Source organism: Tachyglossus aculeatus, chromosome 2 (assembly GCF_015852505.1).
Source record: "Tachyglossus aculeatus isolate mTacAcu1 chromosome 2, mTacAcu1.pri, whole genome shotgun sequence".
Classification (NCBI taxonomy): domain Eukaryota; kingdom Metazoa; phylum Chordata; class Mammalia; order Monotremata; family Tachyglossidae; genus Tachyglossus; species Tachyglossus aculeatus.
Window position 1 is genome coordinate 55,197,100 of NC_052067.1, and position 26,975 is coordinate 55,224,074.

General features: G+C 45.6%; 1 protein-coding gene and 1 non-coding gene across 2 annotated transcripts in view; both read left to right on the top strand.

Annotated features, from left to right (window-relative positions):
* The window catches only part of SLC22A3 (solute carrier family 22 member 3), a 116,964-nt gene that overhangs the window by 72,651 nt on the left and 17,338 nt on the right, over window positions 1-26,975 (top strand). The window contains exons 4-7 of the mRNA XM_038769981.1: window positions 5,288-5,456; window positions 10,397-10,514; window positions 20,363-20,460; window positions 20,712-20,926. Of these exons, the coding sequence (XP_038625909.1) occupies window positions 5,288-5,456; window positions 10,397-10,514; window positions 20,363-20,460; window positions 20,712-20,926 (600 nt within the window). The remainder of the gene's footprint in view (window positions 1-5,287; window positions 5,457-10,396; window positions 10,515-20,362; window positions 20,461-20,711; window positions 20,927-26,975) is intronic.
* LOC119924883 lies at window positions 21,255-21,387 on the top strand. The gene has a single exon (XR_005449563.1). It is a non-coding gene; the product is annotated as a small nucleolar RNA SNORA7 (small nucleolar RNA).

Sequence of the window (26,975 nt, forward strand, 5' to 3'; positions counted from 1 at the left end):
AGAAAGCCAGAAATGGCCTCCCTTGATCCGGTTGGCCTGCTGGAATTGGGGTGCCCCGGGGCAGCTTGAGTAAGATGAAGCTTCTGATGGGTGACCTTCTGGGGAAGAGCTGTGTCGAATCAAGCCGGGCAACCCAAGTGGGAGTTAGGAACTAAGCGACAATAATAACGGGACTTGTTAAGCGCTTACTATGTGCCAAGCGCTGTTCCAAGCACTGGGGTTAGATAAAATTTAATCACGTTGGTCACGGTCCGTGTCCCACACGGCTCAGTCTTATCCTCATTTTACAGATGAGGCAACTGAGGCACAGAATGTTAAGTGACTTGCCGAGATCATGCAGCAGGCATGGGACAGAGCCGGGATTAGAGCCCAGGTCCTTCTGACTCTCAGTCCTTTCCTCTCTCCACTAAAGCCTCGCTGCTCCTCAAGTTGACCACGGAGCTAGTCATGGCTGAAAACAGAAGTTTCTGTGGAGAAGTTTACTTGGGAAGAAAGTCAGTACCTTGCAGGCGGGATCACAGTGTGTTTTTCTTATTAAGTTGGCAAATATAAGCCTATGGACTGATCTCTGAGTTAAGAATGCTGAACGTTGCAGTTGGCAAAAAACAAACAAACCGTGGTTGCTAAGACTAAAGGCTTAGGGGTCAAATGGGATTAGGATGCCAGAATTCAGTCCCAACTGGTAAAGTTTGTCCATGTTTGGGATGGTCAGAAACATGCATGCTGTGCTGCTACTCAGCTTGAGAAGTATGAAATATAAAACAGTATCATTCGTTTTTGCTCAACTTGAATCCTTTCAGCTTGTTTTTGTAGGGCAAGTGCAGATTTGTCTAGAAAAAAAGTGATGAGGATTTCTCTGTCAGATAAGTTAACTGTACTGGTCCTCATCACCAACTGCTCAGTCACTTTTTGCTTGGTCATTATTAAGGGCGAGGCAAAAAAATTGGGAGAAATTGGGCGGGGGAAATGGGAATCACTGCCTTAGGGTCTTAATGGCAGCTGGAGAGAGCAGAATGGTATTTGCAGGGAGTACCAGGAAGGAGGGGTATTTCCTCGCTTCTTCCGCAAACCATGGCCTAATGGAGAGAACATAGGCCTGGGAGTTAGAAGGACCTGGGTTCTAATCTAAATTTAATCTAAATCTAATCTAAATCTAAATTTATTTATTTATTTTATTTGTACATATTCTATTTATTTTATTTTGTTTATGTTTTGTTTTGTTGTCTGTCTCCCCCTTCTAGACTGTGAGCCCGCTGTTGGGTAGGGACCATCTCTATAATGTTGCCAACTTGTTCTTCCCAAGCGCTTAGTACAGTGCTCTGCACACAGTAAGCGCTCAATAAATACGATTGAATGAATGAATCCCGGTTCTGTCACTTGTCTGCTGTGTGACCTTGGTCAAGACACTTCACTTCTCTGTGCCTCGGTTAGCTCATCTGTAAAATGGAGATTAAGGTTGTGAGCCCCGTGTGGGACGGGCCATGTCCGTCCTGATTAGCTTATGTCTATCCCAGTGTTTAGTACAGTGTTTGGCACATAGTAAGTGCTTACTAAATGAAATAATAATAATAATTGTGGCATTTGTTGAGCCCAATGTGCCAGGCACTATACTAAGCGCTGGGGTTGGATATAAGCAAATCAGAGTGGAGATTAGACTCCCAGGCCTGTGCTCTCCTGGCTCTGCCACTTGTCTGCTGAGTGACCTTGGGCAAGTCATTTTACTTCTCTGTGCCTCAGTAACCTCATCTGTAAAATGGGGATTGAGACTGTGAACCCCACAAGGGACAGGGACTATGTCCAACCCAATTTGCTTGTACCCATCCCGTGCTTAGTACAGTGCCTGGCACAGATTAAATGTTTAACAAATACCATAATAATAATAATTATTATTATTAGAAGAAAGAGCATGGACTTGGGAGTCAGAGGACGTGGGTTCTAATCCTGGCTCCTCCATTTGTCTTCTGTGTAACCTTGGGCAAGCCACTTAACTTCTCTGGGCCTCAGTTACCTCATCTGTAAAATGGGGATTAAGACTGTCAGCCCCACGTGAGACAACTTGATTATCTTGTATCTATCCCAGTGCTTTGAACAGCGCTCGGTACATAGTAAGCGCTTAACAAATAATAATAACAATGATGGCATTTATTAAGCTCTTACTATGTGCAAAGCACTGCTGGGGAGATTCCAAGGTGATCAGTTTGTCCCACGGGGGGCTCACAGTCTTCATCCCCATTTTACAGATGAGGGAACTGAGGCCCAGAGAAGTTAAGTGACTTGCTCAAAGTCACACAGCTGACAGTTGGTGGAGCCGGGATTTGAACTCATGACCTCTGACTCCAAAGCCCGGGCTCTTTCCACTGAGCCGCGCTGCTGTTATTATGATTACACCAAAACCTTGATCCTCCACTCCAGAGACCCTTCCCACCTAAGCAGACCTTTCACCTCCCCTCTCCTTTCCACTGTCTGGTAAAGCGGGGAAGGCGTACATGTGTTAATCATGGAAATTGCCCTGATCCCCAGGCTCCCATCCATCTTGCGTCTGATTGCGTCACATGATTGGCAAATATTCCAGTTGCGTCGTATGATAGGCAAATATTCCAGTCGAATCGGAGGTGGAGGCTAGCGTTAGGGGGTCGTAAATCAACCCCTTCAACTGGGTGGAGGGAGAAAAGACAGGGGGCCCAGGCAGGCCTTTAATCCAATCAAATGGCACCTTAAGCAATTCGCACCTCAGTCCAAAGCAACGGTGAGCCTGAGGCATTTAAACCCTGGGCATCCACCTGATCCGACAAGTGGAAATGCCCCGGGGCGCGAGCCAGAGTGTCAGTGATGGGAAATGGCAGGTGGGAGCCTGCTGGATCTCCAAGGAGGATGGTGTGGTCTCAAAGCTGTATGCCACGGGAGCCAAAATAGCGTATGGAGTAGTAGGTGTGGACATTCAAAACTGTGCTTGGGGAACCATGGTTTCCAAGACAAAGTAGGGTGGCTCAAATCTCCTTTATATATGCCTACCTGGCAAAAATTCCAGGCAGTCAGTCATATTTATAATAATAGTAATAATGGTATTTAATAATAATAATGATGGCATTTGTTAAGCGCTTACTATGTGCAAAGCACTGTTCTAAGCGCTGGGGGGGATACGATGTGATCAAGTTGTCCCGCGTGGGGCTCACAGTCTTAATCCCCATTTTTTCAGATGAGGGAACTGAGGCTCAGAGAAGTGAAGTGACTTGCCCAAAGTCACACAGCAGACTTGTGGTGGAGTCGGGAATCGAACCCTTGATGTCTGACTCCAAAGCCCGGGCTCTTTCCACTGAGCCACGCTGCTTCTCTGCGCTAACTAAGTGCTTACTATGTGCCAAGCACTGTTCTAAGCGCTGGGCGAGATACAACGTCATCAGGTTGTCCCATGTGGGGCTCACGGTCTTCATCCCCATTTTACAAATGAGGCAACTGAGGCACGGAGAACTGAAGCGACTTGCCCGAGGTCACACAGCAGACAAGTGGCAGAGCCAGGATTAGAACCCACAACCTCTGACTCCCAAGCTCGTGCTCTTTCCGCTAAGCCACGCTGCGGTGCAGAGCACTTTACTAAGTGCTTGGGAGAGTACAATAGAACACATTACCCGCCCACAAGAAGTTTACAGTCTAGAGGGAAGTGAAAGAAATACAAATTCCTTTTAGGACGGTAAAAGCAAGGATGAGAAGGTAGGTCTTCGAAAACAGGTATTTCCAAATTCATATGGACAGTAATTCTTCAAGATGATATCGTGGAATGGGGATGAAAATGATTCTGGACATTTCATTGTAGTTATACTTAGACTGGAGGTACTGTTAGGTACGTGTTTTGTTTATCTTGATATATTAAAACTTCATAACTGTGCTGAGTTCAGTGTGATTTTATGAGCCAGGAAATAACAATCGGAATTTGGACAGTGTTGTAAGTTAATGATAATAATAATGATCGTTGTGTTAGGAGCTTAATTTGTTCTATGCAATGTGCTAAACACTTGGATTGATACATGATAGGTTTGATCACCATCCCTGTCCCATATGATTATGGCATTTGCTTACTATGCGCCAAACACTGTTCTAAACCCTGGGGTGGTTACAAGGTAATAGGATTGGACACAGTCCCTGTCCCCAGTGGGGCTCACAGTCATAATCCCCATTTTACAGTTGAGGTAACTGAGGCAGAGAGAAGGGAATTGACTTACCCGAGGTCACACAGCAGACACGTGGCAGAGCAAGGATTAGGAAACCTGTTTGGTGACCTTGGACAAGTCACTTTAACGCTCTGTGCCTTCATTTCTTCATCTGTTCTATAGTGATAAAACACCTGCTCTCCTTACGTTTCAAGACTGTGAACTCCAAGTAAGGCAATGATGATCTGATCTCATTATCATTTATCTGGTGTAGTTATCTGCCCCAGTGCTTGGCACAAAAGTTAATGCTTAGTAAAGACCACGATAATCATAAAAAGGGTATTATTTTTGTTGAAAATTGGGAAATCAGGACACACAGCCTTTGTGATTCCCCTTCCTCTTGGCAACCGTGAAAGTGGGGGCCAGGGGAGAGAGGAGGGGTACAAAATGATGATATTCCTGGTCAGCCATATTAAAATCCCAAAAAGGCTGTGGTCCTAAACAGAGAATTCCCTAAGCACATCATCCTGGACTCGAAAGGGCAAAAATTTGAAGTGAGAGAAGGCAGCCTGTGGTCAGAACCAAGTGGACAGCCCAGTTTAATGAAGTTCCCGATCCTGGGATGCTTGACTATTTTTCTAAAATTACCCAGGAGAGCCTACAAATATAAATGACTGTCCTGGTTAAACCAGGATGTTTTATGGTCAACCTAAGACAATATGATAGTACTACGTTTGCACCAGGGAAGTGAATGTGGAAAATTGTTGGAAAAGCAGCATACCCTAGTGGATAGAACTCAGGCCTGGGAATCAGAAGGTCCAGGGTTCTAGTCCTGGCTCTGCCACGTGTCTGCTGTGTGACCTTGGGTGGGTCACTTAACTGCTCTGTGCCGCAGTTACCTCACCTGTAAAATGGGGATTTAGATCGTGAACCTCCTGTGAGACAGGGGCTGTGTCCAACCTAATTATCTTCTCAACACCTCAGCACTTGGTACAGTGCCTGACACGTAGTAAACACTTAACAAGTACCATTAAAAAGTTACTGAAGCTTACAAGGTAAAGTTCAAAGCACGTAGAGCATTGAATTGTCAGGCTAATGTCTCTTGCCTTTCCTTCACTTCTTTTCCCATTTTTCTCTTTCAGTGATGGAAATAGTTGGTTCCAAACAGAGGAGGATTGTGGGAATCGTGATTCAGATGTTCTTCACCCTTGGGGTCATAATTCTTCCTGGGATTGCTTACCTGATTCCCAAGTGGCAAGGAATCCAGCTGGTCATAACCCTGCCCAACTTCCTCTTCCTCCTCTATTACTGGTAATATGGTCATGGTGGCTGTGGTATTTACTGATTGGGTTTAGTAGTGCAGCTTTCTCAGAGTCCAAGGAGATTTTTCTGAATTCTTCAAGACAGTGTTTGCTTTGGAATCTCGGACACCAGCAGGGAATATTTGGGTTGGTCAGTCCCGACCAGCAGTTATTTCTGTAGTCATTTCAGCCTCACTGCTGCGGCCCAAGATGAGGTTTCCTGGACATTTCTAGCAGCAGAAAAAGATAACTCCTCTAAAAACAGCCATCTGAGTAATTGCCCTCGAGAACTCTGGTCTCTGAGCCTTTTCATTCCCTCTTAGCTGCCTTCTGCCTCCGTCACGTCAACTGGTGCTAAAAAATGGGGACAGAACCCAAATCACAGTGGACCAGAAAATTTAAAAGCCACCTGACTCACCTGTCTGTGCAGATCTCCAGCTCTTACTGTCTCCACTAGCTAAAATCAAAAAGGGTATTTCTTGCGCTCTCGCTGTGTGCAGAGCACTGTACTAAGCACTTGGGAAAGTACAGTACAACATAGTTGGTAGACACGTTCCCTGCCCACAAAGAGCTTGCAGTCTAGAGGACTTAAACTCTTCTTCTCTGCTTACTCTAGACACATGTGAGTCAATTGGTACAGTGCTAAGCACTCAGTACAGTGCGCTGCAAATAGTAAACGCCTAGTAAATTGAAAGAAAACAATTCAATGAATGAATTGAATGAAATGGAGTTAAATTTCAATGATTGAATAAAAACAAGGGATGGACTGTTGAAATAGAGAGGCAAGATCAAGAGAAGAGTAGCCAATTGGCTGGCTTGCATGCATCCAATTAAGAGGTCAGGAAGAAGCCGTCAAGTCTGAGAAGAAATTGCCATTGAACTGTATCGAAGTTTTAGTAATATGGCAGGCATGGCTCGTTCCTCTAGATAAGAATAATAATAATATTGATGGCATTTATTAAGCACTTACTATGTGCAAAGCACTGTCCTAAGCCCTGGGGAGGTTACAAGGTGATCAGGTTGTCCCAAAGGGGGCTCACAGTCTTAATCCTCATTTTACAGATGAGGTAACTGAGGCACAGAGAAGTTAAGTGACTTGCCCAAAGTCACACAGCTGACAATTGGCGGAGCCGGGATTTGCACCCGTGACCCCTGACTCCAAAGCCCGTGCTCTTTCCACTGAGCCACGCTGCTTCTCTTGATCATAAACTCATTGTGGGCAGGGAATGTGTCTGCTTATTCTGTTGTTTTGTATTCTCCCAAGTGCTTAGTACAGTGCTCTGGACCTAGTAAGCACCCAATCAATATCACTGATTGATTGACTGACCCAGGTCTGGGTTTTCCTACTGCTCTGGATCCCATTCCAGGGCCGGGAACGCAGGGCCTGGCTTCAGAGTTCACCACCCCGAGGCAGAGCAAAATTGGCATCCTCCTCCCGTTCTGACATTGTGGCATGCTGTGGTTTTTTGTTCTTTGTTTTTTTATGGTATTGGTGAAGTGTTTGTTGTGTGCCAGGCTCTGTACTAAGCACTGATACGAGCTAATCAGGTTGGACACAATCTGTGTCCCACACAGGGCTCACAGTCTTAATTCCCACTTTACAACTGAGGCCCAGATTAGTGATGTGACTTGTCACACAGCAGGCATGTGGCAGAGCCAGGATTAGAGCCTGTGCTCTATCCACTAGGCCATGCTGCTCCTCACTGGGTTTCACTGTACCCACGGGGTAACGTAATGACATCATCCGTAAGCCCACCTAAGCCCCCAAACGTAGAACAGTTCTGTGCTCTCCTCCCAGGTCCCTGGCAGCACAGACTCCATTTCCGAGTTTCAGATTTTCAACCACAGAGCCCTGAGGCAACTGCCTCACATCCTTCCAGGGCAGCAGCCGGGCCTGGGGAAATTGAACCCTCCCCATCAGACTGCCTCAGTCCCTGAAATGGAGAACCCAACGGGCCCATCTTCAGCCCACAGAATGGGCTGCAAGGGGGAGGCGAGAGGTCTCCCCCTTGGTCCCACCTCAGCGTCAGAGCCAGGCCCCCTTCCTAAGGTCAGAAAATGGATTGGCCCCTCACCTCATCTGGCCGGTGAGGTGGGGAGGAAGTAGAGAGGAAGGCAGCATAGCCCAGTGGAAAGTCAACCAGTCAGTGGTGTTTATTGAGCGCTTAACGCATGCAGAGCACTGTACTAAAGCCCTTCGGAGAGTACAATATTATAGCAGCCCAGAAGTCAGAGGCCCTGGGGTCCACTCCCAGCTCTGGCTCCTGCCTGTTGTGTGACCTCGGGCTAGTCACTTCATTTCTCCTTGCCTCAGTTTCCTCAGCTCTCAAGTGATATCCGATAGAGATATCTGATCTCTGCTCTACGGAGACTGGGAGCCCCGTGTAGGACAGGGCCTTGTGTCCAGTCTATTGAACTTCTGTCTCCCCCAGCTCTTAGAAAAGTTCTTGACACATTTGAAACGCTTCAACAAATGTCATCATTATTATTATTAAGATACTATACAGTGTATTTGATAGAATAGATTATATGGTAATATATCACACAATATATAAAAATACTAGGAGAATATGCAATATTGTTAAATGAATATTATTATCAGTAATGATAATAACTCACAGCATAACCGACTTCCACCCTGGGAAGTCACAGCATTCCAGTTGGCCTCCCGGGGAACAGAACGTCGCTTTTCACCGGGTTTCGAGACGGACGAACCCGTCGCGATCTTGGCTCCACACCGTGATCCGGTCCCGTTGACAGGGGCTGCTGACGCGATCTCCCCCGAGGCTGCCACAAAGCGTCACTCGGCAGACTCGGATGACCTCTGTCGTCTGTTGAGTTGCCCTCACAGCTGGCGGAGGGTTTCGGTTTTCTGCCCATCGTCGGGTTGGGGGGGGAAGAATGCACGGCAGAAGCCTGCGGCGCTCACCTCTGACCCATTTGCTCCCCTCTTGGCCAGAGCCGCGAAATCCTCAACGTTGGCTCGACCCTTTATCGATCAACCGGTGCTGTCGATTGAGCGCTCACGGTGTGCAGAGCATTGTAGTCGGAGCGTGGGAGAATACTATATGACAGGCTTGGTAGACACGATTCCCATCCACGAAGAAGCTTTCATTCTGGAGAAGCAGCAGAGCCCGGGCTTTGGAGTCAGAGGTCAGGGGTTCAAATCCCGGCTCCACCGGTTGTCAGCTGTGTGACTTTGGGCAAGTCACTTAACTTCCCTGTGCCTCATTTACCTCCTCTGGAAAATGGGGATTAAGACTGTGAGCCCCCCGTGGGGCAACCTGATCAACTTGTAACCTCCCCAGGGCTTAGAACAGTGCTTTGCACACAATAAGTGCTTAATAAATGCCATTATTTTTACTATTCTAGAGGGGGAGACAGACATAGAAATACATAATGGATATAGAGTATATAAAGGCTGTGGGGCTGAAGGAGGGGTAAATAAAGGGTGCTAATCCAAATGCACGGGCGACCCAGAGGGGGTCAGGGACATGAGAGCTCAGGTGGGGAAGGCTTCTTGGGCAGAGTTGTGGCCGGTCACATATATGAAGGGGGAGGTCAGAGCGCGAGATGAGATCGAGGAACGGTGAGTCATTTGCAGTGGAGGAGCCGATTGTGTGGACTGAGTTGGTTTCTGAGCTCACACTGTGTGCAAAGCGTTGTAATAATAATAATAATTCTGGGATAATATTACTGTGTGTCAAGCGCTGGGATAGATAAAACTAACCTTGTGACCTCCCCAGCGCTTGGAGCGGTGCTTTGCACATGGTGAGCGCTTGATAAATGCCATTATTATTATTATTATTATTAAACCCTCATTTTATATGTGCACTTGGATCTGTAGTCTTTAAGCATTTGATATTCAGCCCAACAGCACTTCCCCTGACTAGGCCCTCATTTCCTCTTCTTCTCCATTCCAAGTCACCCTTATACTTTGTACATATTTATTACTCTATTTATTTATTTTATTTGTACATATCTATTCTATTTATTTTATTTTGTTAGTATGTTTGGTTTTGTTCTCTGTCTCCCCCTTTTAGACTGTGAGCCCACTGTTGGGTAGGGACTGTCTCTATATGTTGCCAACTTGTACTTCCCAAGCGCTTAGTACAGTGCTCTGCACACAGTAAGCGCTCAATAAATACAATTGATTGATTAATCAGACTGGACACAGTCCATGCCCCATGTAGGGCTCACAGTCGTTATCCCCATTTTATAGGTGAAGTCACTCAGGCACAGAGACTGTGAAGTGACTTACCTAAGTGGCAGACAAGTGGCAGAGACAGGATTAGAACTCATGTCCTTCTGCTCCCAGGCCCTTCCCCTATCCACTAGGCCTCGCTGCCATACTGAGAACTTGGGAAGTTGCAGTACAGTAGAGTTTGTGGACATCAATCAATCAATTGTATTTATTGAGCACTTATTGTGTGCAGAGCACTGGACTAAGCGCTTGGGAAGTACAAGTTGGCAACATACAGAGACAGTCCCTACCCAACAGTGGGCTCACAGTCTAGAAGGGGGAGACAGAGAACAAAACCAAACATATTAACAAAATAAAATAAATAGAATAGATATGTACAAGTAAAATAAATAGAGTAATAAATATGTACAAACATATATACAGGTGATGAGGACATGAACTCTGTCCTCAGTAATAATGACCGTGGTATTTGTTAAGCACTTACTATGTGACAAGCACTGTTCGAAGAGCTGGGGAAGATACAAGGTAATCAGGTTGGACACAGTCCCTGTCCCACATGGAGCTCACTGTTTTAATCCCCATTTTACAGATGAGGTAACTGAGGCACAGAGAAGTGAAGTGACCTGCCCAAAGTCACACAGGAGACAAGTGGTGGAACGGGGATTAAAACCCAGGTTCTATGATACCCGGGCCCGCGGTCTTTCCGCTACGCCGTGCTGCTTCTCAAGGATGCTCCTTTTTGACAGGGTGATTCCCGAGTCTCCCCGATGGCTGATTACGCGGAAAAAAGGAGAAGAGGCACTGAAAATCCTGCGGGACGTTGCAAAATACAATGGGAGGTATCTGTCGCCATCCTACTCCGAGGTAATTTGATTTTCTTAAATTCAGGGCATTCAGAGGTCACAGAGTTTTTTAAACTCTGTTGAACTGTGACGGGCTAACACCACAAATACCGTATGTTTAAGATGGTGTTTTTAGAAAGCGACATTGCTGAATTGTCCGACTCAAATATTTTGGGCTTTTGGCTGACTGGAAACAGGAAAGGGTCTGGGAAATTGTAGCTGCTGTCAACCGGTGGTAGCAATCCCATGTTTTAAAAGGATTTTGCCAATTAATTTGAGCAACTCCAATTTACTGCAGAGAAATGTTCCAGTATTTCACCACGTTTCCTTGTTGGTTGTTCTGTAGAGTACACTGAACTCTGAGTTGACCCAGAGCTTCTAAGAGGTCACGTCTTTTTGTTTTGGCATTGGAAAAAATTCCTCTAAAGTGTACTGAAGGGGTCATAAAATAAAGCCAAAGGCTTGCAGATGGTTGTTGGGATAGTTGCATTTAGTAAGTTTCTCTCAGGGGTGTTTGTGTTCACTCAATCAATGGCATTTATTGAGTCCCTACTGTGTGCACAGCACTGTGCTAAGGAATATATTGCAAGAGAGTTGGTAGACACGTTCCCTGCCCATGAGGAGCTTAGAATCTAGAGGGGCAGTCAGACAGTCACATGAATAAATGAATTAGGGAGCGTGGCTCAGTGGAAAGAGCCTGGGCTTGGGAACCAGAGGTCATGGGTTCTAATCCCGGCTCTGCCACTTTTCTGCTGTGTGACTTTGCGCAAGTCACTTCACTTCTCTGGGCCTCAGTTCCCTCATCTGTAAAATGAGGATTAAAACTGTGAGCCCCATGTGGGACAACCTGATCACCTTGTAACCCCCCCACAGCGCTTAGAACAGTGCTTCGCACATAGTAAGCACTTAACATGCCATCAAAAAAAAAGTGCTTTGGGGCTGAGCGTGGGGTGAATATCAAGTGGCTAATCAGGTTCTACACGGTCCATGCCCCATGTGGAGCTCACCGTCTTAATCCACATTTTACAGATGAGGGAACTGGGGCACAGAGAAGTGAAGGGGGTTGCCCGAGGTCACACAGCAGACGTGTGGCAGAACTGGGATTAGAGCCCAGGTCCTCTGACTCCCAAGCCTGTACTCCTTCCACCAGGCCATGCTGCTTCTCCTGTTCCTCCGGATGTGAATGGAAAGAGGAGGAGTAACGTGTGGGTGAGAGGTTATCTGATGGATGTGGCTAACAGTGTGATGAAAGACTGTGACACTCCATCACTCTGTATCTAAATTGGGGTGGGGAGGGTTGGCATTGCCACAAAGGGCCCTAGTTGGTTTGTTGATGGCTCAAGTGCCAGCTGGGTGGGACTGGGAAAGGGGCAAGCCCTTCCCAAGTTGCCCCTCTTGCACTAGCTTCCATCTCTCTTCTTCTGGCCACTTCCCTGCCACTAGGCCACAGAAAGCCAAGATCCTGTGGCAAGGAAACCTCCCTTTCCCTCCCATTCATTCATATTTATCGAGCACTTACTGTGTCCAGAGCACTGTACTAATGCTTGGGAGCATACAATACAACAGTAAACAGATACATTCCCTGCCCACAATAAGCTTACAGTCTAGAGAGGGGGTGACAGACATTAATATAAATAAATTAATTGCAATTATCCTCCTTTCTCTTCCCTCCTGCCTCAAGGTGAGCCCTAACTGCTCCTCCTTTCCCCTCTCCTTATACTTTCCTCTGCAGCAAAGCTCACCCTCTCCCTTTCCTTTCCCCTTGCACCTCCCCAAAATGACAGGAACCCCACATCCTTTCCCTTACCCAAGCCTCTCCCTGCAATCGCCTTCCGTCCTTATTGTGGACATCTTCTCAGATGAGTAGAGGAGTCTTCCACTCTGCGGCTTCTAGAGTTTTTCTGTGCTGGAACTCAATCACCTTGATCCCCTCCTACCTTACCTCACTGCTCTCACTACAACGTAGCGTAAACACTTTGATCCCCTAATGCCAAACTTCTCACTGTACCTCAGTTTTACAAATCTCACCTCCAGCTTCTTGCTCACGTCCTGCCTCTCTCCTGGAACTACCGGAACTGGCACAGTACTAAGCGTTTGGGAGAGTATAACACGACAGAATTAGCGGGCATGTTCCCTGCCCATAACAAGCTTACAGTCTAGAGGGGGAGACGGATGTTAATATGAATAAGCAGGGAATTGATAATCCTTAAAGAGATGTACAAAATTGGGCTGAATAAAGGGAACAAATCCAAGTGCAAGGATGGATGCAGAAGGGAGAGGGTCGTAATACACAGTCAGCAAACAAGCTTGTCCTTCTGCAGCCTCCAGCCAAGATTCATTAAAAGTCCTCATTTATTTAATATTGTGGTGTTAAGCTTTGAATTACTTGAATAGAGATTCAGCAGTAGTGATGTGTATCATTATAGTATGTAGTCGAGGAAGAAATTTTGTTTTATTTTTCTAGAGGTTCTGGAATGGATCCTAATTTACAGTATGCAGAGCTATGTGAAAATGTATCCCATAATAAAATCATTCACAATAGAACCTCATAGGGACATAATTCCAGTATGCCCTGAGGTATCGTGGAGCTGTGGAATTTTTTTTGTATTTTATAATTAAACTATTTGTTTCTCATATTGATTTCTGTGCTTACAAATATTTTCTTATAATTGAATACTTTTGAGAAGCAGCATGGTCCAAGGGAAAGAGCACAGGCCTGGGAATCAGGAGACCTGGATTCTAATCCCGGCTCTGCCGCTTAACTGCTTTGTGACCTTGGACAAGTCTATTCACTTCTCTGTGCCTCAGTTTCCTCATCTGTAAAATGAACCCCATGTGGCACAGTGACTGTGTCTGACCAAATTATCTTGTAGCTATCCCACATAGTAAATACTTAACAAATACCACAATTATTATCATTGATCTCTGAACACAATGAGCGTTATAAGAAAATGATTATTAATTAATTAATGGTTAAGAGAGGGTTTTAATTTGCCCCCCATCAAAGTAAAGATATTTCTTGAAAAATCTAGTTCTAGCATAGTGGTTATTAATTAATTAATTAATTAATGGTTAAGAGAGGGTTTTAATTTGCACTCATTAGACCCCCATCAAAGTAAGGATATTTCTTGAAAAATCTAGTTCTAGCATAGTGGTTATTAATTAATTAATGGTTAAGAGAGGGTTTTAATTTGCACTCATTTGCACTCATATCTAAGTAAGGATATTTTCTTGAAAAATCTAGCTCTAGAATAGTGGTTATTAATTAATGGTTAAGAGAGGGTTTTAATTTGCACTCATTTGCACTCATATCTAAGTAAGGATATTTTCTTGAAAAATCTAGTTCTAGAATAGTGGTGGTTAATTAATTAATGGTTGAGAGGGTTTTAATTTGCACTCATTAGACCCCCATCAAAGTAAGGATATTTCTTGAAAAATCTAGTTCTAGCATGTTGGTTTTAGAATTTAGAAATTTTTTTTTTTACCCCTCCTGTACTTTTAAGACATGTTCAGAAGCATGACCCATGCTTACTCACATCTGCAACCATTTAACCTTTGTTAAGATCTAGTCTGCACTTTGAATCCATTTTGGCACCACTGGGATATATGTACTTTTGCTGTTCCAAGCCACAAAGCCCAGTAGAGTTTGGCTGCCGGAGGAGAGCTATTAGCTAGGGCTTAGTGCTCGATGACATGGTCCCCTTCTGTTCTCAATATACACTCACTCCCTTGGTGACCTCATTCGCTCCCACGGCTTCAACTATCATCTCTACGCTGATGACACCCAGATCTACATCTCTGCCCCTGCTCTCTCCCCCTCCCTCCAGGCTCGCATCTCCTCCTGCCTTCAGGACATCTCCATCTGGATGTCCGCCCGCCACCTAAAGCTCAACATGTCGAAGACTGAGCTCCTTGTCTTCCCTCCCAAACCTTGTCCTCTCCCTGACTTTCCCATCTCTGTTGACGGCACTACCATCCTTCCCGTCTCACAAGCCCGCAACCTTGGTGTCATCCTCGACTCTGCTCTCTCATTCACCCCTCACATCCAAGCCGTCACCAAAACCTGCCGGTCTCAGCTCCGCAACATTGCCAAGATCCGCCCTTTCCTCTCCATCCAAACCGCTACCCTGCTCATTCAAGCTCTCATCCTATCCCGTCTGGACTACTGCACTAGCCTTCTCTCTGATCTCCCATCCTCGTGTCTCTCTCCACTTCAATCCATACTTCATGCTGCTGCCCGGATTATCTTTGTCCAGAAACGCTCTGGACATATTACTCCCCTCCTTAAAAACCTCCAATGGCTACCGATCAATCTGCGCATCAGGCAGAAACTCCTCACCCTGGGCTTCAAGGCTGTCCATCACCTCGCCCCCTCCTACCTCACCTCCCTTCTCTCCTTCTACTGCCCAGCCCGCACCCTCCGCTCCTCCACCACTAATCTCCTCACTGTACCTCGCTCTCGCCTGTCCCGCCATCGACCCCCGGCCCACGTCATCCCCCGGGCCTGGAATGCCCTCCCTCTGCCCATCCGCCAAGCTAGCTCTCTTCCTCCCTTCAAGGCCCTGCTGAGAGCTCACCTCCTCCAGGAGGCCTTCCCAGACTGAGCCCCTTCTTTCCTCTCCCCCTCGTCCCCCTCTCCATCCCCCCGTCTTACCTCCTTCCCTTCCCCACAGCACCTGTATATATGTATATATGGTTGTACATATTTATTACTCTATTTATTTATTTATTTATTTATTTATTTATTTTACTTGTACATTTCTATCCTACTTATTTTATTTTATTGGTATGTTTGGTTCTGTTGTCTGTCTCCCCCTTTTAGACTGTGAGCCCACTGTTGGGTAGGGACTGTCTCTATGTGATGCCAATTTGTACTTCCCAAGCGCTTAGTACAGTGCTCTGCACATAGTAAGCGCTCAATAAATACGATTGATTGATTGATTGATTGACATCAAACTTTTTTTTTCTGTTTTAACTTCTCAAATCTGCTGGTGAGAATCATGTCTTTTACTTCTGCTGTGTTTTCCCTAAAACCTAGTTCACGACTTTGCACACTGGGGCCCATCGATCAGCGTTATCGATGATATTGATGACAGTTATTGCCGGTGAATGTATGCTCATTGTAAAAGGGATCCACTATGGCATGATAAAATCTGAGCGACTGTAACGTCTTTGTCAGACAGCCGATCGGCATTCATTGAGTGCTTACCGTGTGCGGAGCACTGTACTAAGCGCTTGGGAAAGTGTAATGCAATAGTTGACACGATCCTTGCCCACAGGGAGCTTACAGTCTAGAGGGGGAGATATATGAAAATAAATTACGGATAGGAGAAATATCCAGCAGGGAAGACGGTGGATGAGGAGAAGAGGTTTTAGTCAGGGAAGGCCTTTTGGTTTTGGAGTTGGTGATCGTTTGTCAGTTATGAAAGGGCAGGGATTTCCAGGCCCGAGGGATGTTGTAGATAAGTAGTCGGCCACAGGTTAGACAAATAGTACGGTAAAATTGCTCTCGGAGCGAATTTTAAGGTGGCCCTTCGAGGGAAGCTCTTGGGAAGCAGTGTGTGGTCTAGTAGAACCACACACTGAACCTGGGAATCAGAAAACCTTGACTGGAACGCCAGGTCTGCCACTTGGCTGCTGTGTGACCGTGGGCAAGTCACTTAACTTCTCGGTACCTCAGTTTCCTCATCTGTAAAATGGGGCTTCATCACCTCTTCTCCCTCCTACTAATACTGTAAGCCCGAGGAGGTACAGGGACTGTGTCTGAAATGATTATCGTCTATACACCCCACGCTTAATACAGTGCTTGGCACAGTGTGAGCACTTAACAAATACCGTTGCATTGTTTTTCGTACTTACAATCTGTTCATCCAGGAGACACGTGCTGCCTTATGCTTCAAACCCTGCAAGAATTCAATAGGTCTTGTGTGGAGTGAGTCCTTTTCTCCCAGATAATATTTACTCCCTTAGGTACTTAGAAGTAGGCCCACTATCAAATATCTTCTCTTTATCATCACCCCTTCTTTTTTTTTCTTTTTTTAAGGTACTTGTTAAATGCTTACTGTGTGCCAGACAATGTACTAAACACTCGGTAGATATGATATAATCAGGTTGGACACTGTCCCTGTGCCCCAGAGAGGGTTGGAATCCTTCTTCATTATTTTACTAGACTCTAAGTTCATTGTAGACAAGGAATGGATCTACCAAATCTGTTGTATTCTCCCTAGTGCTTAGTACAGTGCTCTGCACACAGGAAGCTTTCAATAAATACAGTTGATTTTACTGGACTCTGAAAATCACTCTCTAAGGACTAGTTTTTTTGCAAATTGCAAATTCAAGAATGAGGCTTTGTTGTGCATTCATTCACTTGGGCAGTCTTTCCTTCCTATAACATAGGGAGTACATTGGACTGGATGAGTGCAAGTGGAAAATGTTGATTTCTGTTTTCTTGGAAAAACCAAAACCATGCTTGGATGAGGTCCTACACTGACCATTGTCATTGTGACCTCACTGTACTTTCCCAAACACTTATAACACAGTTTTGCACACAGTAAGTGCTCAATAAATGAGGTTGAATGAAAGGCAGATTCCTGGAAACTCTTTTCCTCTTGATCTATCAGCCGATAGGAATTCAATTCCAATTTGGAATTCAAGTTCCTGCCCTGCTTCTCCCCTCCCACTTCTTTTCCCCTTCCCCCTTATCATTCCTGAGCCCTCAGCTCTGATTAAATTATAAATCTGACCTATAGGAAAGGGGTTTCTAATGATGCCCCCACTTCAGTCTCTTTTTTTCTTTTCTTTTGTCCATCCTTTTTGCTAGGTTTGCTGTCTTCGTCAAGGATTGTCAGGTTTTCCCCCAAACACTAAATTGAAAACCAAACATGTGCCACATTTTGAGAAACAAAGTCCTGGTGGTCAAACCTTTTTCTCTCTCTGATAGACCCAATCAAAATGTCCAGTTGAAAAATCAAAGGATAAGATGTAAGGAAATTCAGTTTGTTTGTCCCCCTTGTAGAGACCGTAATCTTCTTGGAATCAAGTTTTTCAACTCTCTTATATTGTATTTTCCAAAGCACTTAATATGGTGGTCTGCACAAGTTAAGCACTCAATAAATACCATTGAATGAATTAATCAGGAATATGAATAAAGGCTCTGGTACCCCATTTAGTTACCCCAGTTTAGTTTTGTTAAAACAGGTGTAAGCAGAAGTCTAAAAATGTAGAACGGAATACAGGGAAACGATGTTTTAATGACTTAGATAGGACCGACGAAATGAGTGTATTTATTGAACGCTTACTATGTGCAAAGCACTGTACTAAGCATTTGGAAGAATATAATACAACGGAATTAGCAGGCATGTTCCCTGCCCATAACAAGCTTACAGTCTAGAGGGGGAGACAGATGTTAATATAAATAAGTAGGGAATTGATAATATTTAAAGAACATAAGTGCTGTGGCTTTGGGGATTGGGCAGTTATCCAATGTAACTGAGTATATGCATTGAACTTTGGGGTCATATCCTCTAACGGGGTCATTCTAGATGGAAATTGCCACAGTATTTGTAGCTCTCAATTTTCTATTCATTCATAACCAATCAGTCAGTCAATCATATTTATTGAACATTTACTGTGTGCGGAGCACCATACTAAGCATTTGGGAGAATACATTATAACAGTAAAACAGACATATTCCCTGCCCACATCATGCTTACAGTCTAGAGGGGGAGACAGACATTAATATAAATTCAATAAATTAGAGATAAGTACAGATATGATCCCCAAAGCACAAATCCATTGTTCCTTTTGATCGTGCCCCCAAGATGTGAGAAGGCAGCCAAGTGAAGTTTCTGTTGAGTGGGGTTCAGCTGCTGTGGTCATATTTTGGCTTCTTCATTTGGCAGAACATTTCCCTCTTCTGTCTCGCTTTTTTCCATTACAAAGGATCACAGCAGTCCGTCGGCAGTCACGCCAGAGTTGCCAGAGGGACTGCTAATATTTTTCGGGAACTAACTCTAGCTCCTCTAGGTCTCTAGCCACCCAAAAACTGAGAGGGAAATCATTTTTCAGTATATCTGCGTCACTTGGAAGAGTCGGTCAGTAAATCAAAGGCCAGCTGGACGTGTCCTCTGAATGAGTTTTTTTATTGCCATGAACCAGAGAGAGTTGCACAGATTAGTTCCACCTTGTTGGTTGCACTCCTTTGGTTGAGAAAATATATTTTTCATTTTATGGGAGTTATTCTTTGAATAACACTTATTTGTAATCAGCGAAGCCTGGCTTTATTTTGAACGATTATGACGGAGGCCAACTCTATAAGAGTGAGAGAATTTGAGAACCAAGAGCGGAGGCCCAAATGATACTTTAGCCTCAGTTATCATCATCATCATCATCATCAATGGCATTTATTGAGCGCTTACTGTATGCAAAGCGCTGTACTCTTCTAATGTGGCATTTGTGAAGCGTTTACTATGGGTCGAGCATTGTTCTAAGCTCTGGGGCAGATGCAAATTCATCAGGTCAGGTACAGTCCCTGTCCCGCTTGGGGCTCACATTCTAACTTTCCTCTTGCAGCCAATGACGCTACCAGAGCCCACAGCCTCGGTGTCATACTTGGCTCCTTCTGTTCTTCAACTTTCTCCTGCCAAATTGTGTTTGTTCTTCGTACACAACATCCCTTCCTCTCCACCCAAACAGCAGCCACCCCGGTACAAATTCTCGCCATATCATGGCTAAGCTGTGGTAGCAGCCTCTTGACAGGTCTCCCTGCTTCCAGCCTCTCCCCCTGAAATCTATGCTGTACTCTACTGCCAATATCATCTTTGAGACACTGCTGAGCACGTCTCTGAGCACCTCGATATCCTCCCCTGGCTTCCGAACCTCCACGCGTCATACAAAAACTCCTCACAGTTGGCTTCAGATTTTCCCCCAACTCACCCACTTTTCATAGCCTGGCCCTCTTCAACTGCTGCTCCTCAGCACTATGACAATACCATTATTGTCAGTATCATCATTATTATGATTAGTATCTGTAAAATGAGGATTAAGACAGTGTGCCCCTTGTGGGACAGGGACTGTGTCGAACCGAATATGCTCACATCCACCCCAGTGCTTGGTACAGTGTCTAGTACTTACAGCCCCTCTCAGGGTCACACCTGGAGAGTTTCTAGTACTCTAGTAGGAGGAAGTCAAGCAGAAGCATACCCATTCCACTGCAGCTTGGGCGGTGGCTGGCCAGTGGAGATTAATCTGCTACAAGTCAAAATACCCCAATATGCTGGGCAGTAGTGGCATGGGAGAGAATGAAGGGCGGAGACCCAAGTTTACTACACAGAAGGAGGCAATAGTAAACCACTTACATATTTTTATGAAGAAAACTCTACGGCGATACTACCAGACTGATTGCCGTCGGAGAGCGGGGCGTTCTGGGAGAGATGCGTCCATGGTGTCGCTATGGGTCGGAAACGACTCGATGGCATAAGAAAAGACATGCACCCATTGGGTGTTCTTAGAGAAGCAGCGTGGCTCAGTGGAAAGAGCACCGGCTTTGGAGTCATTCATTCATTCATTCAATCGTATCAGAGGTCATGGGTTCAAATCCCGCCTCCGCCACTTGTCAGCCGTGTGACTTTGGGCCAGTCACGTAACTTCTCTGGGCCTCGGTTCCCTCATCTGTAAAATGGGGATGAAACTGTGAGCCCCCCCACCGTGGGACAACCTGATCACCTTGTAACCTCCCCAGCGCTTAGAACGGTGCTTTGCACATAGTAAGCGGTTAATAAATGCCATCGTTATTATTATTATAGCTACTATTAATAATAGCACTGGCATTCAGTACTGCCTGTTGCTTCTAAGCCTGCTTCTCCTTTCCAGATAACAGTCACGGATGAGGAGGTCACCAATCCCTCCTTTCTTGACCTGGTGAGGACTCCACAAATGAGGAAGTGCACGCTGATTCTGATGTTTGCTTGGTAAGTCCCAACCGTGCGGACTCTAGCAAGGCCTTGGGCTCCGCGGTGACTTCCAGTTTCACCCCAGCCGCCGATTTCTTGTTTCACCCTGGCCGCCTCCGGCCTCCTCTGACTTCCCGTTTCATCCCGGTCACTGTTGGCCTCTACTGACTTCTGATTAACCCTGACCGCCTCTGGCCTCTTCTGACCTCCCGTTTCACCGTGGCTACTGGCGGCCTCCACTGACTTCCCGTTTCACCTTGATGTTTCAGGTTCACAAGCGCCGTGGTGTATCAGGGACTGGTCATGCGCCTGGGAATCATAGGAGGAAACCTCTACCTGGACTTCTTCATCTCGGGAGTTGTGGAACTGCCAGCAGCGTTCCTGATTTTGTTGACAATTGAGCGGTTTGGCCGGCGCCCTCCCTTCGCTCTGAGCAATTTGGTAGCGGGAGTCGCGTGCCTTGTTACTGTATTCTTGCCAGAAGGTAATTATTTTCAGATTCTGCCGACTCGTTCCGAAGTATTCAAAACTAGGAGAACCCACACCTCCTGTGTTGAACACCGCTGTCTGAGAACCGGGGTCTCAATAATCGATCAATCGTATTTATTTAGCACTTACTGTGTGCAGAGCACTGTACTAAGCGCTTGGGAAGTACAAGTTGGCAGCATATAGAGACGGTCCCTACCCAACAGTGGGCTCACAGTCTAGAAGGGGGAGACAGAGAACAAAACAAAACATATTAACAAAATAAAATAAATAGAATAGACATGTACAAGTCAAATAAATAAATAATCAAGGGTAATGGTAGCTAGCCCCTCTCAAGGTCACATCTGGAGAGTTTCCAGTACTCTACCGGTCTCGGCTATGGGAGGGAGAGTCAAGCAGAGGCATTTCCATTCTTAGCTTGCGCAGTGGCTAGTGAGTGGAAGACAATCTGCTACAAGTCAAAAATCCGCGGAGCCGGGCCGCAGCGGCATGAGAGAGAGTCGAGTGTGGAGACTCAAGCTTACGGTGCAGAAGGCGGCAATGGTAAATGACTTCTGTATATTTAATCAATCAATCGTATTTATTGAGCGCTTACTGTGTGCAGAGCACTGTACTAAGCGCTTGGGAAGTACAAGTTGGCAACATATAGAGACGGTCCCTACCCAACAGTGGGCTCACAGTCTAAAAAAGAAAACTCTAAGGATGCTCTACCAGAACGATTGCAGATGGAAGTGGAACATTCTGGGAGAGATGCGTCCATGAAGTCGTTATAATAATGATGACATTTATTAAGCGCTTACTATGTACAAAGCACTGTTCTAAGCTCTGGGGAGGTTACAAGGTGATCAGGTTGTCCCACGGGGGGCTCACAGTCTCAATCCCCATTTTATAGATGAGGTCACTGAGGCCCAGAGAAGTGAAGTGACTAGCCCAGAGTCACACAGCTGACAAGTGGTGGAGCCAGGATTTGAACCCATGACCTCTGACTCCAAAGCCCGGTCTCTTTCCACTGGGCCACGCTGCTTCTATGGGTTATGGTCGGAGACGACTTGACAGAATAAGACAAGACGAGATGGTAGCTAGTGTTTTTTGCCCCTCAGCAGGTGATAATAATAATACTTATTGAGTACTTACTAGCCTTGGGGTAGATATAAGATAACCAGAACCATTCCTTGTCTCACATGAGGATCACACTCTAAGAGGGAGAGCAGCTGTTTAATCCTTATTTTCTTAAAGAGGGAGAGGAGTTGGCAGTGAGATAGATGAGATGAGGGCACAGTGAGTAAGCTGGCACTAGTGAAGCAAAATGTGCAGGCTGGGAGGTAGGAGGAGAACAGCGAGGTGAAGTGGGAGGGGACAACCCAATCGGGTTCTTTAAAGTCGACGGTAAGATGTTTGATGTGGTGGTGGACGGACAACCAGTGGAGGTTCTTGTGGAGTGGGGAAACGTAGACTGATCGTTTTTGTAGAAAAATGATCTCTGTAGCCCAGTGAAGTATGGAGTGGATTGGGGAGAGACGGGAGGCAGGGAGGTCAGCGAGGAAGTAGATAATAATAATAATAATGATGGTATTTGTTAAGCACTTACTATATGCAAAGCACTGTTCTAAGCGCTGAATAATAATGGCATTTATGAAGCGCTTACTATGTGCAAAGCACTGTTCTAAGCACTGGGGAGGTTACAAGGTGATCAGGTTGTTCCACAGGGGGCTCACAATCTTCATCCCCATATATAGATTAGGGAACTGAGGCCCAGAGAAGTTAAGTGACTCGCCCAAAGTCACAGAGCCGACAAGTGGCAGAGCTAGGATTCGAACCCATGACCCCTGCCTCCAAAGCCTGGGCTCTTTCCACTGAGCCTCGCTGCTTCTCATAGTCAAAGCATATAGGATGAGTGCCTGGATCAGCGCGGCAGCGGTTTGGATGGAGAACAGAGGGTGGATTTGGACGATGTTGCGAAGGTGGAAATGACGGGATTTGTTGACAGATTGAATCTGTGGTTTGGATGAGAGAGATGAGTCAAGGACAACATCAAGTTTATGGGCTTGTGTGATGGGAGGATAGTGTTATTGGCTACGGTGATGGGAAGGCAAGGGGAGGGCGGTGTTTCTGGTGGGAAGATAAAGGAGTTCAGTTTTGGACAGCGTGGCTCAGTGGAAAGAGCTTTGGAGCCAGACAAGTCCCGGCTCTGCCACTCGTCGGCTGTGGGACTTTGGGCAAGTCACTTCACTTCTCTGTGCCTCAGTGACCTCATCTGTAAAATGGGGATGAAGACTGCGAGCCCCCTGCGGGACAACCTGATCATCTTGTAACCTCCCCAGCGCTTAGAATGGTGCTTTGCACATAGTAAGCTCTTAATAAATGCCATTATTATGATTATTATTATACGTTCCTGACCTGCCTTCCCTTCACGCCTGTCTCAGAACACTGAGACCCCTCTGACCCCATCCTCACTGAAGGCCTGCCTCACTCTGTGACATACACAGATGTCCAGAACATTTCCTGCAAGGGCCCAGGTTGGGACACAGGAAGAGAGGGAGTCATCCCCCCAAACACACATACAATTCCTGTCTTGGCTGAGCACTTTGCTGTTATAGATGGAGACTGTGGGAACGGAGTTACCTCTATGGTCTTGGAGACAGAGGGAGGGAGGGCTGAAAGGGCGAGGCCCAGAGGGGAGAGATTTACTCTGTCTGCATTTCCGTAGGAATCGTGGCTCTTGGCATTTCCAGCCCCTTCTGTAATTAATCACCAGGAGTCTCCTAATTCCAGAGATCCGCAATCTCAGCGGGGACAAGGAAAATTGGCGTGCCTATCAGAGTATTTGCAAGAGGGCGGGGCAGAGACAGGGGAAGTAGTAGTAGTGGTGATGGAAGTAGTAGTAGTGGTAATAATAATGAAAATAATAATTATGGTATTTGTTAAACGCTTACTATATGCCAAGCACTCAGCGCTGGGGTGAACACAAGCATATCGGGTTGGACACAGTCCCTGTCCCACATGGAGCTCACAGTCTTAATCCCCATTATACAGATGAGGTACCTGAGGCCCAGAGAGGTGAAGTGACTTGCCACTTGGCTGTGTGACCTTGGACAAGTCACTTCAGTTCTCTCAGTGGGCCTCAGTGACCTCATCTGTAAAACGGTAATTAAGACTGTGAGTCCCAAGTGGTTCATGGAGTGTGACTGACCTGATTGGCTTGTATCTACTCCAGCGTTTAGTACAATGCCTGGCACGTAGTACATGCTTAACAAATACCACAATTATTATTATTATACTTCTCTTGGAAAGTTTACTTTTATTCCAGGGATCCTGGAAGAACACATCCCCATTCCGATCCCGAACTGTATGAGGGGAGGAGAAGGGAGCTGAGGGGGTGAGATTCAGGCCTGAAATTAGCTGAAGTGAATGGTTCCCCAGAGCCAAGGATTGTGTAAATTCTGTTTTCAGAATTGCTGTATTTTGGGCAGGGGGAAAGGGGGTGCTTGGGGTGTTCCCCTTCCCTGTAGCTATTCCTAAGCTGACCCTGCATGAATTACTGAAAACGGTTCCTAGCGGAAACCCCAATACACAGTGAGTGAGTCTCTGTTTAGAATGGATACCGTTTATGTGTCTGAAGTGTCTGTGTAATTGTTCTAATTGTGGCAGTGGAAGTTAGGATTGAGGGACGAATACAGAAAAGGGGAGGAACCTTAATAGTAACAGGAATAATAGCATGTATTAAGCACTTACTGGATGGAGAGCCCTGTATGAAGTGCTGGGAAAGCATTCATTCAATTCATTGTCATATTTACTGAGCGCTTACTGTGTGCAAACCACTGTACTAAGCGCTTGGGAGAGCACAATTTAACAATAGGCATGGCTGGGACTTAGACCCAACCCCTGACCTTCACGGGGCTCACAATCTATGTATAAAGAAGGGGAGAGGGAATTGAGGACTAATATGTGAAGAGGGATGAAACAACACAAGTATCTAAGACAAGAAAAAACGCACACAATCGATCAGTCAATGATATTTATTGAGTGCTTACTGTGTGCAGAACACTGTAGTAAGTGCTCGGGAAACTACAATGTAATAGAATTGGTAGACATGCTCCCTACCCACCAGGACCTTGCAGTCTACTAGGGGAGACAGATTTAAACTAAATTACAGATCCGGGAAAGAGTAGAGTTATAAGGATATGGCTGTAAGCCTGTTATGAGCAGGGAACGTGTCAGCCAATTCTGTTTTACTTCAAACTGCCAAATGCCCAGTATAGTGCTCTGCTCATAGTAAGCGCTCAATAAATATGATTGATATGAACATAAGTGCCTTGGGGCTGGGGTGAATATCAAAGAGCTTAGGGAAATAATAATAATAATGATAATTATGGCACCATATACCAAGCACTGTGCTAAATGATGTATATATGTATATATGTTTGTACATATTTGTTACTCTATTTATTTATTTTACTTGTACATATCTATTCTATTTATTTTATTTTGTTAGAATGTTTGGTTTTGTTCTGTCTCCACCTTTTAGACTGTGAGCCCACTGTTGGGTAGGGACTGTCTTTATATGTTGCCAACTTGTACTTCCCAAGCGCTTAGTACAGTGCTCTGCACACAGTAAGCGCTCAATAAATACGATTGATGATGATGACGATGGGGTAGTTAGAAGATAATCAGGACCCACGTGGGGCTCTTAGTCTGAAGGGGAGGGAGAATGGGTATGAAATCCCAGTTTTGCAGATGAGGGAACAGAGGCACAGAGAAGTTAAGTGTCTTGCCCAAAGTCACACAGCACGGTAGTGACAAGTGGAATTAGAATCCAGCTCTTCTGACTCCCAGGCATGTGCTCTTCCCATTGGGCTACACTGCTTGTGGACAGTAAAACCCCGAAGTAAAATCAAACAAAACAAAAGCCAGAAGCGTCTTGTGCCGGAGGGGCAGAGGTTTGGGTTCCACGTGGCTCAGATCCAACGGCCACAACCGCAGCCCCAGGGGCCACCACGGTTCCCAACGCTCTGTGTTTTGTGAGGGCTTCGCACGGCCTCCGCTTCATCATCAGGACAGAATATTAGCTAGAAGCGAATATCATCATCATCTTCATCATCAATCGTATTTATTGAGCGCTTACTATGTGCAGAGCACTGTACTAAGCGCTTGGGAAGTACAAATTGGCAACACATAGAGACAGTCCCTACCCAACAGTGGGCTCACAGTCTAAAAGGGGGAGACAGAGAACAAAACCAAACATACCAACAAAATAAAATAAATAGGATAGATATGTACAAGTAAAATAAATAAATAAATAAATAGAGTAATAAGTATGTACAACCATATATACATATATAATATCATGTTGAAAAGGACAACCCGTCTCGTTCTGGGGAGTTTTGTATTCTTATATTCTCTTTTACCAAATTGTAATGTGTAATATTGAAGCCTCTGGATCCTTATGAGCAGGGCAGACATTAGAAGGAAATGCATAACAGAGGGCCTTGTTAATTGTCAGGTCTTCCAGCTTCAGAGATATTTCCATCTGAAGCCACTGGGATTGCTGAATTAACATGAGAAAAGGCTTTTCCCTGGCAGTCAAGGCTGACTTAATCCCTGGCAGTAATAATAATAATGGTAGCATTTGTTAAGCTCTTACTATGTGCAAAGCACTGTTCTAAGCGCTGGGGAGGATACAAGGTGATCAGGTTGTCCCATGGGGGGGGCTCCCAGTCTTAATCCCCATTTTACAGATGAGAGAACTGAGGTGCAGAGAAGTGAAGTGACTTGCCCAAAGTCTCACAACTGACAAATAATAATAATAATGGCATTTATTAAGCACTTACTATGTGCAAAGCACTGTTCTAAGCGCTGAGGAGGTTACAAGGTGATGAGGTTGTCCCATACGGGGGCTCACAGTCTTCATCCCCATTTTACAGATGAGGTCACTGAGGTTCAAAGAAGTTAAGTGACTTGCCCAGGGTCACACAGCAGACACGTGGCAAAGGCGGGATTTGAACCCATGACCTCTGACTCCCAAGCCCGGGCTCTTTCCACTGAGCCCC